Source organism: Anopheles coustani, unplaced genomic scaffold (genome assembly GCF_943734705.1).
Source record: "Anopheles coustani unplaced genomic scaffold, idAnoCousDA_361_x.2 scaffold_36_ctg1, whole genome shotgun sequence".
NCBI lineage: Eukaryota > Metazoa > Arthropoda > Insecta > Diptera > Culicidae > Anopheles > Anopheles coustani.
The window spans coordinates 286,637-299,664 of record NW_026525417.1 but is presented as its reverse complement, the minus strand read 5'-3'; the positions used below and the strand labels follow the sequence as shown (position 1 = coordinate 299,664).

The 13,028-nt window shown below is 40.4% G+C and overlaps 1 protein-coding gene across 1 annotated transcript; it reads right to left on the bottom strand.

The window, feature by feature from the left end:
* Window positions 1-8,858: 8,858 nt before the first annotated feature.
* Window positions 8,859-12,369, bottom strand: LOC131271280 (uncharacterized protein K02A2.6-like). The gene is made up of 3 exons (XM_058272690.1): window positions 12,280-12,369; window positions 10,062-11,728; window positions 8,859-9,903 (listed from the first exon to the last, which is right to left on the bottom strand). The coding sequence occupies exons 1-3, from the start codon at window positions 12,367-12,369 to the stop codon at window positions 8,859-8,861; spliced, it is 2,802 nt and encodes a 933-aa protein (XP_058128673.1).
* Between the last annotated feature and the right edge of the window lie 659 nt (window positions 12,370-13,028).

The window sequence follows — 13,028 nt, the reverse complement described above, 5'->3', positions numbered from 1 at the left end:
TTATTACATCGATTTAAATTCCTGAGATTAAAATTTGTGTAAATTACACATTTGCATAACTTACGCTTTTAATTTCGTTTGTTGCAATTTATGTAGTTTGAATACGCTTGCATTGCATTCATATTAATGGACAAAGAAAAATTTTGAATATTCGATGATACATGTACACAATAGCTCGATCTCTTAACTCCTAATATAAACTATGTGTCAAGCAATATTCGAGATACGCGGAAATTCGAGATACGCGGATTTCTGTGGAACGCAAAAACCGCGTAACTCGGGAACAGACTGTATACTATAGTTTTAAGCTGTAATATTCAGAGCGTTTTTTATGAATTAAAATTGGACATATTACGGTAAAACAGAACAGTCTTTTCAATGACAACGCATTAGGCAAGGAGTATTTTACCGTTCTGTTTGAAATATGCTTCAAAAATAAGTTATAGTCAAAATATATTCAAGTTTTTCGTACTACCACCACTATAGGAACACGATACTACAACTATAGGAACCATACCACCATAATAGGAGCAACCGACTAGGACGAACAATACGCTTTTTTTCGTGTATTTTGTATGGTTTACGGTGAAAATAGATGTTTTTCAGAAGAAAAGTCATGTTTCGATCATAATTGTTTCAAATATGTAGAATATTGTGTTCTTAATACTAATAAATTACACCTATTTGGTATTTACAGTACTAAGTGCACCACTATTGGTACAGTTACCCTACATAACCACTGGATTCAACTGCATTAAATGTACGAACATATACAAATAATTTTAAGTTCAGATATTATTTATAGTAGATGTCATTTAGATAGCCGTAAATTATTTTCTCTAGATTACTTCCAGGCATACCAGACATCAGGCGTAAAACATACCTTATGTAGTGCCTGCCTTTTATATTCAGCTCAAATTAAAAAAATTTAAGTATCATTTTCCAGCATTGTGTTAATCTCCTCCATAGTTGGAACTCTTAGGCAAATGCGGATCAATCCATTCCGAGGTCTGAAGCAGTGGGAAATCGGAAGGTTGCCAGATCGTTCACTTGTGCTAAAAATTATGATATCAAAGGCCAATGATGAGTATTTGTTTTATAAGAGTTTAAAATTCTTTTAATCGTGTTACTTTTTCGTTTTCGTGACTCCATTATACTCATAGCCAGGCTCGGGCAAAGCAGTACACGTTCCATCCGCATTCCAAACGATGAAGGGGGGCTCGTGTTGTGAATTGTTGTGATCGCTGTTCAATTATTGAAATTTTGATTGATTGTTGAAACAACAACTTTAAAGTGGTAAATTACACTTTTGCTGGTGGCCTGAGAATCGTAAGCACTTTGAGCCAAACGAATAGATCAGACCGAAACAAAACAAACGAACACAATTTTCTCCATCACATTATAAACGGGTAAAACATTTTGATAAAGCAGTGTAAGAGATAAGTTAACACGTTAACACGTTAGGCGCTACGTCGGCCCCGTGGGGCCGACACTGTTTTTCCCGTAAGCCGGCGTCAGTCTGGAGATAATAGGTGGAATCGCATACGAATTTGTTTAACCTTCAGGGCTACGACCAAAAATACCTACGTTAACATACGACCGCCTACCCGGGTAGGCCATACGTTTTGTATGGGGGTTTGCATTTTGCTGTGCTTCAAAGCTAATATCTTTTGTTCTAGATGCCGTAGTAAGTTGAAATTTTCAGTAATGATACTTAAGAATGTTTTCTAACACATCCCATTCAAATAATAATATTAAAAATTCGATAAGTAAGTAATTTTTTCATTCAAATATATTTTATCCCATAGATCTACAATCGCCAACTCTTTAAACCATACATTTTCAATAAGTTATTGTGTTTGTTTATACTTCTTAAGTTTCTGGTGAAGTAACTTCTTGGTGCCTTCAACATTTTTGCTTATAAATTGAAATTTCAAAGATGTAGAAATATTTTTCTATTAAATTTTACGGTAAAAGAGTAAATGAGGCCCCGGGCTAGATTCTCCTCTTCCTACTGGTTCACATTTAGCGCCTGAAGCTATGCAAAGCGCGACACATGCATTCGTTTCGAATTTTTGAACGCTAACGGTTCGCTTTAAAGACCATAACGGTTTAAACTAATCACCCAGTGGAGGTTGAATGCGGGTTAATATACTTTTACATGTTAAGTTACTAGTAAGTAAACTATACCACACATGATGGACAGCATGAAACAATGAGTTTAGCCGAAGAAATGATTTGGAAACGGCGGCGCGCCCGCAGCGAGCGAAGCGAGCGGACTGCGCTAGGTCTACCGAAAAAGAGAGTTTGTTATAGTTTTGAGAAATAAGGGGGGCCGGTGGGCCCCCCTCATACCGCACCCATAGGTTGATTGCGTAGCCGAAATTAACGGTACACACTACGGTTCAAATACTCGTAGGTTGAATTTAACGAATTAATGTATCACCAATTGCATACATTCAGTTTAAACGTCCACAAGAGGTGTAGCCACGATCGAAAACATGGCGGCCGGGGCCTCATTTACTCTTTTACCAATTTTACGTTTTGGAAATGTTCATGTTCCTCAGTAAATTCAGTGGCATATCTGGAGGAAATTATTCATTTTACATTGTAACAACTGATATTTAAGCCTTAACATTTTAAAGCTTAGATCATATACATAAATTCGATCGTTTTGTTTCAAACGATAACAGTTTCTTTTGTATTTAATTCAACCCGTTGCATCATGATTTTCTTGCAATTAACAAATTATTATTTTATGTAGCAAATTATGGAAGTTCACCTGGAATGCATTCGTTGCCGCTGTGTGGTCCAAAATGTTGCATAATTTGCATATTTGTACATCGTCTTCGAGTTTATCTCATTACTAATTGTTCGAGGAGTTCGTGGAGTAAAACAGTCTTTCATAGTGTGTCTTAGATAAATTTGGATTGTTTTCAATATAAATATAAAAAGAAAAAAACGAGGGGCACCTCCTTTCACCTACTGGTGGTTTGTCTTGGTACAGAAAAATATAAACTCTCGGACAAAACGTATGACTTACCCTGGTAGGCGGTTGTAGATTTAAGGGGTATAAATAGAAAAATGGTGTAAAAAAATACTTAGAATAAAAATAAAAAGTCGGTTTTCGGCAGAATGATAGAGAACATGTTGCTTGAGGCATTCCAGGAATTTCGAGTCGATATAACTGTTCAATTCAAAGTAATTGCAAAATAAAAGGGCAAAACTTACCCAGGTAGGCGGTTGTAGATCTGAAGGTTAATAGGTAGATGGTGGCAAAATATTGTATATTCTGTATGAAAATGCCACAATAGCCTTACTGGATGAGGTTATGTAAAATAATCTCAAATTATAATTTTGGAATACATTATGATGCTGAAAGTATTGTCTATTACGAATACTCGTTAGTCATAAGTATTGGGTTTTACCTTGTTCCTTTCGAACCATCTCATTACAAATTGTAAGTTCCATTTTGTATTACAACGTTGTATCTATTTGTGTTGATCTATTGTTAGTGATACTGGAATATGTTTGCACAGGTCAATAAAAATTACGATTCATTATTTTCATCCGGTGTCTATCTTAAAGCCACGGCGAAAGAGTTTCAAACTGAGCTGTGGAAATTTATGTTTGACAGGAAAACAACCAGGCACTATTTTCTAGCATTTTAAAACCATGATGGTTTTGTGTATCAAGCAATTAGAGATAACAGGGGCTTAACAAGCTTACCTAGGAATTGTTTTCAAAGCGTATTTACCAACCGTACAATGAGACAAGTTCTTGGAGTGTGAAACAATAAAACAACAAAAGACGATCCTCCGGGATTAAGATCAATGTTCGAGATGTTCCTGCGCCACTGTTTCTTTTTGAACATAAAATGGCCAACCTAAAATCTGCACTCACTACCCGAAAGCCTACATGCTCGTTGGAAAAAATATGGTAGATGTTTTCAGAGATGGATTTTTGTATTGTACAAGCATTGATCAAGATATGTTTCATATAATTTCAAGGCAAATGTAAATTCAAAGATTGCTAATACGGTTTTCTTTTATGCTGCACCTATCAATGAATCAAAATAATTATTTTAAACCCAGCGTTACTGTAACAAACAGCAAAATATTCCTTTCTCAATTCGAATAAAGAATGTAAGATGTACAATTCGAGAAACCTACAATTTGTCCAAATTAATCAACATGTCAGCATAAGACAAAGCGAAAAAAGGACGTGACATCTGCGTTTCCCAGTCCAATTGATATTGGCTTTTCTTCGTTTCCTGTTTTAGTTACTGGACATCCCACAGATAGATCTATTACAATGTTATGCGAAAAATATTTTTATTCGGTTAACAAATATATTTCACCGCGTTAGTAATAGAGCTCCAAATGGTCCAACATTTGGAATGTACACTAAAATCATTCTGACCTGCACGCCGAATAAAGAGGAAACCAAATTTATGATTATTGACTGGTGAGGTTCGATGTTTAAATCGCAGCTGGGATTGTAAAACACAATATTTTTGATAATAATTTAAACATAAACTCGAACTCCTATGGGACCTGCCTTATTACGCTACCAAGAGGCACTATGATGTGAAATTGAATGCCAAAATTAAATTTTGACAGTCCAGAGACTTCATCATGTCGCCGTTGGTGACCAATGCGATAAAATAGTCAAAGATGTAATGTAATTTTTACAATTCTAGCATATTTGGAACATAGATTTCAAATTACCATAATCTTTATTACCTCGATTTTCGTCACTTATGTATGGTGTACTGGTCATGGTGTTTGATTGAAAGATTGATGATCCGAATCTCAATTTAAATATTTTTTTATTGTTCTAATATTTTCTCTAAATGTTTACTTTTCATGGTCCCTCGGCAAGACATCTTGGTTCTTAGTATCCTTGGTTTGAGTCCCATTTCTAAAGCATGACCATAACTAAATTGAACCAAAGAAAGCGCGCTACTGTGGCGCCTCTAGCGGCGTCAGCCAGAAACTAATATTTTTAGTAGTATAAGTAAACAGTTACAATGAAGTTGTGAAAGTTTCAGACCTGTACTATTGTTTTTCGCGAAATGCCGTACAATGGAAATTGAACGACCAAAAATGAGTCCGCACAAATAACTGGATCGCCGGTGGACAGATTGACAAGGCCTGGAATCCATATTAAAAGCAAAAAAAAATTAAAAGTATTTTTCTTTTGCACAATTATACATAAGGTTTGTTTTAAAAATAGGTTTTTACTATTTACGTGTTCCCTGTTCCTATAAATTCACATACTTTTTTTTGCTGAATTTTCGACCTGCCATTATTCCAAGGTTGTCTTGGATTGGTACTGGGCCAATAAGATCCATTTAGTACCAAAACCAAATTTCCCAGAGTTTCGCCCCATCGAAAAATTCTAGGCAATCACAAAACTTCATTTTAGACGAAGTGTTGGAACAGTTAGAGATGTTCTTCGCAAGAAGAAGTGATCGGAGGTTGCGAAAACGGTGCCCCTTTCCACGATACGGGCGCTTATGCAGGAACCAAAAAACAAAACACATGAATTTATGAGAACAGGGAACACGTAAACAGTTTTACGTGTTATAACTATTTTTATAACAAACCTTATGTATAACTGTACCAAAGGAAAATACTAATCATTTTTGTATTTATTTTTTGAATAGTTTCTCGACCTATTCAATTTGCTCAATTGTCCTGGTGCTCCAGTGATTTGTGCGGACTCATTTTTGGTCGTTCATTTTCCATTGTACGGCATTTCGCGAAAAAAAATAGTACAGGTCTAAAACCTTCACAATTTCATTGTTACTATTTACTGATACTACTAAAAATATTAGTGCCTCGCTGACGCCACTAGAAGCGCCACAGTAGTGCGATTTCCTTGGTTCAATTTAGTTATGGTCATGCTTTACTTCAAGTTTCAATTGAAAAAAAAACATGTTCCACGTGCACTTTCAAATAGGTAAAGGCCTTGGGACTTTAGAATGGAGGATAATAAAATTAAAGATTACTGGTATGACGTGTTGATAAACTAAATCAATAAACATGATAAAATATTGTGGTGATCAATTAGAGAATATATAGCATCTAGCCTGAGATTAATTGAGTCATTATGTGATCAGCCACGGGCTTCAACCTACGAACACCAGGTTGAAAGAGAGGTTCTTCAGCTAATCGGTCTGAAAGCTTAAAAAAGGATCGCGTCCTTGAATATTCAAAATACATGCAAAACTGCTAAAAATTATATCCAATCAGTACTTCAGATTGCTCTCTCTATATAGGCCCCTATAACCGAATCATTCAACCAAGCACTCGTTAAACAACCGAAAAAGTTCCGGTAGATAGTTTTTGGATGCAGTTATTCAAAACAGATGAATTAATTAAACGTGAATTTTATTCTGTCATGGAGTCTGTCAATAAAAAATAATCCCTAGACCATTTTGAAATTACAAAGATTAAAATGCTAGGTGGGGAACCTACTGTTTAAAGGAAAGATCGCAACAGGAAAATTATACGGTACCGATTTCCTGTCACAGGTCGAGGGAAGGCCATTCTGTCAAGCACGGGCAAATATTACATGTTTGCATCGAGATGGACGTTAAGATTTCAGATTAAAAAGATTACGATGTATTTTGCGTTGATTTCATGAAGCTAAGCTACAAACAATGTACGCGAACTGGCTTATTTTGTGCCAAAGTTATAAAGGAAAAATTGATAGAAAATGTAGACACACATTAACAGCGTTCTAAATGAACACATTGATCATTGTTGAAATTTTGTGACAATTTAAATATTTGTCGAACTTTAATAAGTAATAAGTTTTTTCGAGAGATCCTTGTTTACTTTTAATTAACATGAATGCTTGACGAAATCAACTAGCTATGTGTTACTAACACAGTTATGACGGAGATAATTATTAACCAATATACATAAACTTACCAAAAATGTTTAATTTTTTGTTGGCTAAATAGAAAAATATTATGTTTGGTAAAAAGCTACAGGAAAAGGAAGGAAGGAATAAGGTTGAGACAGAATAAAAAATTAAACATTAGTTTAAGATATGGTACACCATATACTATACACAGCTTAGTTGGTAAAGTAGTTGGTTATCCAGTAAGTAACAGCGTAGTTGGTAAAATAAAATTGCGGTGCATCGCTTGCAATATACTGGTCCTTATCACTATTCCATGTTTCTCATTTGAATAATCATCCAACATTGTTATCTTGTGCAACGAAGAAACAACGGGGTTGTATTATGTAATAAGATATTATGAATATCTCTAAAAGGAATAAATAAAGACATGATAATGATATTCGGTATTTCAAAAACAATTGAATAAAGCTAAGCCATGAGCAAAATAATGTAACGGGCTTAAAGTCATCATCTGAATAACGGCTAGTTTGAGTATCGTGGTCACTGCCATCTAGCGGCACGCGCAATGATTGCGCGGCTGATTTAGCCAGAACCGATTCAGCTATGACACAATTTTCCAACTATGGCGGCCATTTAGTAATGTAACTCACTTCGAGCTCGAATTCTGCTCGAAGTCGCTCAGCGCCGCACTCGTGAGAGGGGGGGGACATCATACTTTGTTCTTACCAAAAAAAAAGATAAACTAATCGGCAGTGAGTTTTTAGTGACCAAAAAAAAGTCTACTGAGTGTAGTGTCTTAGAAATGTAAGTAATTTGTAAGCGTAGTATAAGTGATCGATGTAAGTTAGACATAAGTATATGTGCAAGGATTATAATAAAAGGTTAGTCGTTGATCAGCATTCAAACAAGCAACAAGTCCGCATAATACTGAGGAAGCGTTATTGAAGAAAGTAAGGAAAACGGAAGGATGTGGGTGCACGACCCCGGCGAAGAGAAAAAAATCACAAAAACAACATATGGACACATATGAATCCATAACCTATGTGTTTGCGCGCGGTTCACGTCCTGGCCAAGCGAAGGATTTGGCCGTCTAGGACCCGTGAATTCGTCAACCAACGGGCTTAACGCAGATTGGGTGTTCTGCGGAATTGGGAACCGAAGAAGAGATGTTCTCTGCTGCTCAGGACCTTGTACCGATCTTAACAAAAATCTTCAACAAATCCTTGTAGTCTCGAAGCTTTCCGTTCCTTTGGAAATCATCATGGATGTTCCCTGTTCACAAAAAGACGGACCACCATGCTATTCGCGTTTAGCAAATTGTTTGAGCTACTTCTAGTCAAACATCTCCAGCGAGGATTTCGACTTTCGATCTTTTCTGTTCAACATGGTTTAATGCTAAATAGATCATAATGTGTGTTGCGTATTTTACTTAACAAACTTTATTTTCTTCTCAATATTTCACATGAGGGTTTACAGACGATCTACTTGCAATGCTAGTACCAGCGAGAGTGAGAGTTGTGTCAACTGTCACTGAACTAAACGTCAACTGTCAATGGACTAAATGTCATTGCGTCAAATCCAATACATAACACTCCTCCCTTCTTAAAGATGTCCTACGGTGAGTAACGCGAAGGCGGGTGTCGTTGTCGAGACGATCGACGTACGATAGGCTGGTCATCGTTGGCTCGGGTCGGACTTCCGGTCGGTGTATCATACGATAAGTCGGGTTATGATGACTCTGATGAAACAGACACAGTTCGGGGAGAGCTGACCAATGGTGTCTGTGACGGTTCGGTTGACCCGTAGTAGTGCCTGCGACGAGTAAGCACATCTCTGGCATGTGGAGGTCCAGGCTCACTAGGTAGGTCGGCTGTTCTGTTGTCCAGGGCAGGTCGCATCTGGTCGACATGACGCTTCATCTCGATGCCATCACACTCGATGAGGTAGTGTAAGTCGCCTAGCCGTGTGACGACTGTTCCTCAAATCCACTTGTCCATTCTCGGATTACCAGAAAGACAATAAACGAGTTGTCCTGGCTCGAACGTACGGTACGTTGGATCGAAGGTTATTCGTTGCTTCTCCGATGCTCTGGTCTGGACGGTTTGCGGACGGAGTAGGTCGAGACGTGACCGAATGTTTCGCCCTAAGAACAGTTTAGCTGGGGGCTCGCCGGTTTCACTATGCGGTACTTTGCGGTACTGAAGAAGGAATTCGTTCAGATTCGCTTGAAGTGTAGAGCTTGTAGAATTCATTGCCTTCAAAGCTCGCTTGACGGTCTGAACGTAGCGCTCTGCTTGCCCATTGGTAGCTGGATGGTACGGCGCGGAGCGTTTGTGGAACTTAACACCACTTCGTTGCAGGAATGAAGTAAAGTCTTCCGCAGTGAATTGCGTTCCGTTGTCGGTCACAACTGTCAGTGGCGATCCGTAGGATGCGAATAGTTCATCCAGGATGTCGATGGTTGCTGCCGTTGTGGTTGAGCGAGTCACTTTCACCTCAAGCCACTTGCTGTATGCATCGACGATGACTAGCAGCATTGCACCGGCAACGGGTCCAGCGTAATCTATATGCACACGCTCCCAGGGGTTGGACGGATACTCCCAATGGTGTTTGTTGAACTTAGGAGGTGCTGACGCTGTCTGTACACATTCGTGGCATGCTTTGGCTAGCTTCTCGATGTCCTTGTCTATCCCTGGCCAGTAGACGTACGATCGTGCAAGGGATTTCATCTTGACTACGCCAATGTGCGCGGAATGCAGGTCTTTGAGGATTGCAGGGCGGTAGATCTCAGGAACGACGACGCGATGTTCGAACAGCAAGCATTTTGCGACCGTCGTGTACTTTGCTTCTGGTGATTTGTACCCTGCTTGTATTAGGTTTCTTCCCAGTTCTAAGTCGTTGAGGATCTTTCCTAAGTGGTCATCTTTTCGCGTTTCACGTGCGATTTGCTCGGCTCTGATGGGCAGTTGTTGGATTTGGTTGAGCACGAAATCCTCGAACGCATCTATATCGTCATTTCCTCCCCTGCAAAGAGAGAGAAGGTTTCGCCTCGGACTGTGTAGAACGGCTCGGTACGCGCGAACAGTAATCGGCGTTTTTATTTTCGTTGGTCGATCGATGTACCACATCGAAATTAAAGTGCGCGAGGTAATCCGCATGGCCAACCCATGCGACTTATACACAGTATTGGCAACGACTTTTCGGGATGCAGGATTTGCGTCAACGGTTTGTGATCCGTAACGAGCGTAAACTTCCGTGCGTAAAGGTAGTTGAAAAACTTTTTGACGGCCCATACAATCGCTAGCGCTTCTTTGTCGATCACCGGATAGCGTTGTTCCGTAGGTGACATGGTACAGCTTGCGTACGCTATGGGTCGTTCTGTCCCGTTGTTCAGTCGATGCGAGAGTACTGCTCCGAGGCCTGTCTTGCTAGCGTCCGTTGCTAGTATCAGTGGTAGTGCCGGGTCGTACTGGATAAGCACTTGTGGAGAGATCAAGATGTTTTTTATATCTCGAAAAGGTTCGTCAGCTTCGGCTGTCCATTCAAATTGCTCTGCAGACAAAATACTGCGTAACGGTTTTGCTCTTGTAGACAAATCGGGTATGAACGCTGAGTAGTATGTGGCTTTTCCTAGAAACCGCTGCAGTTCTTCAGGGTTAGATGGTCTTGGTACGTCTCGAGTCGCTTCAATGTGTTTTGTAGACTTGTGTCGTCCTTCGCGATCGATGCGGTGTCCTAAGCATTCGAGTGACGAGGTAGCAAAAACACATTTCGAACGATTGAGCTTCAAGCCACTTTGCTGGATTCTACTCAAAATGCGCGTCAGAGCTTGTAGCAGTTCTTCAAAATTTTTGGCAAATACGATGATGTCGTCGTAGAAGCTAACAACATTCGTAAGTCCTAGAAGAATTTCCTCCATTCGACGTTGCCAGATCGCGGGTATGTTGGCGGCACCATACACAGCACGCGTTGGACGTATAAGCCCGTGTGTAGTGGTATTTAAGGTGAGTATTTTCCGAAACTCTTCGTCTATCGGCAAGTGAGTATACGCATCGGTGATGTCCAGGTGGCAGAAAAGTGTAGCTCCTTTCATCTGGTTAAAAATGGTATCTACTCTGGGGATCGGATGTTCGTCGATGATCATTCTCGGATTCACAGTAGGCTTGTAATTTTCGGTGATTCGAATGCTTCCATTTTTCTTAGCCACTACGTGCGTCGGCGAAGCCCACTCGGAGTACTCCACCTTCTCATAGAAACCAGATTTGAGTTTCTTTTCGATTTCCGCGGCATACTTATCGCGTAATGCATATGGAACATCTCGTGCTCTCGCGAAAATGGGTGTGGCATCGGGTTTGAGATGTACTGAAGCGGGTGGACCTGTCAGTTTACCGGGTACTTCGCTAAACACATTATCATAACTGTTGAGCAACGAGTTCAGTTGAGTTTCACGGTCTGATGTGAGCTTGGAACTGATGGTATTCACCGCTGCGTTTGGAGCTATCATTTTACCGAGGTCTAACTGGTCCGCGAAGTGTGCGATCCACTCACGACCGAAGAGCGAGTCTGTTTTCCCAGATACGACATACAGGTTAAGCTTACGCGTTACGTCACCTACTTTTACGTTCACCGGTAAGCGACCAAGACAATTGATCCGATGTCCCGTATAGCTGGTAAATTGTCTATCCGTTGGCTTAAGAGAATATCTTGCCTTAATTGCCCGTAACGTCGTTTCGCCTATAATCCCGCAGGGTGCTCCTGTGTCCAATTCCATTTCGGTACGCTTGCCGTCTATGTTCACATCGATCATCAGCTTGGTAGCGAAAGCTGTATTTCGAACTGAGTTTATTGGCTGTACCGAATCGATGTGATAAGTAGGGACCTGGTTGCTTCTAGATCGTTCTTGTGTTGCACTACCTGAGCGGCAGACTTTTGAGAGATGTCCCTTCTTATGACACGTGTTGCATAAGGTATTTCGAAAACGGCAAACACTTCTTGGGTGTGATCCACCACAACCATTGCAGGGCGTAGCTGCATTGTTTCTCTGTTCCGTTTTGGAGCCGTATTGTCGATTTTCCCATGACCATACCCATGAAACATTTTTGAGAGTTTTCGCTCATTTTTTAAAGGGCTCCGCCTCTGATAATGGGGGCGACCGCGCAAGCAATACTGAGCCGCGATTTAGATGTCTTCTGTCGCTTTCGCGCCCAAGGGGTCCGTACTCCGACTGAGCTCTCGGAAGCGTGGATCATATGGAATCGATGGAACGAGAGAATCGGTACAAGAGAATCGAGCGATCGTTCCACCGACGGACAGCGAAAAGCAAAACAACGCTATAGCGAATGGCGGTGCTTTCGGTTGCGGCGCTGAGTTTTCACCAGCACTTCGTTGCTCAGCACTTACTTGTTGGAGGGCGGGTCCCATGGATTCCCTCAATGCTTGGATGAGCATTCCAGAGAGTGCCTGCACCAGCTCCTTATTCTCGTTGTTCATCGTTTTCGTGTTTTAGCGTGCACCGCAAGTAAACTCGATGTCTGGAGATTTTTCCACGTGCTTTCGCTAACCTCACTTTTTTTATCGGGATGTAGGTGTGCTCGTGTGTGATGTATCGCGTGGTGCTGCAGCCTCGTTTGCTCGTACACCGATGTATCGTACACGCTAATGGAACTTTTTTCAGCACTATCCCACTTCTGACACCAAAATGTTGCGTATTTTACTTAACAAACTTTATTTTCTTCTCAATATTTCACATGGGGGTTTACAGACGATCTACTTGCAATGCTAGTACCAGCGAGAGTGAGAGTTGTGTCAACTGTCACTGAACTAAACGTCAACTGTCAATGGACTAAATGTCATTGCGTCAAATCCAATACATAACAATGTGCTTCCGGGTGTTTATACGGGCTTCCTCGCTTACTTCGACTCCGTCAATCATGCCCTGTTGCTTGAAAATTGACAATGTATGGTGTTTGGACAAGGGTTCAGCTTGCTCGATGCCCCGATGTCCCGGACTACGAAACAAGCATACTCCCTCCTCTTGCCCTTTGGATTCCATCCCGCTATGCACCTACACGGTAGAAGCATGGATGGAAGGGCTTCTGTCCCTAGGTTAAAATCTCAGTTTACGGACGCTGTGGCACGCAACTAACTCC

Excerpts from the sequence above, each read along its gene's own strand:
- LOC131271280 (XM_058272690.1), bottom strand. The coding sequence starts at position 12,369 with ATGAACAACGAGAATAAGGAGCTGGTGCAGGCACTCTCTGGAATGCTC. Across the intron at positions 11,729-12,279 it reads TGGGACCCGCCCTCCAACAA|CCAATAAACTCAGTTCGAAA; the intron begins GTAAGTGCTGAG and ends GATTCGGTACAG. Across the intron at positions 9,904-10,061 it reads GAAAAGTCGTTGCCAATACT|GGGAGGAAATGACGATATAG; the intron begins GTGTATAAGTCG and ends CTCTCTTTGCAG.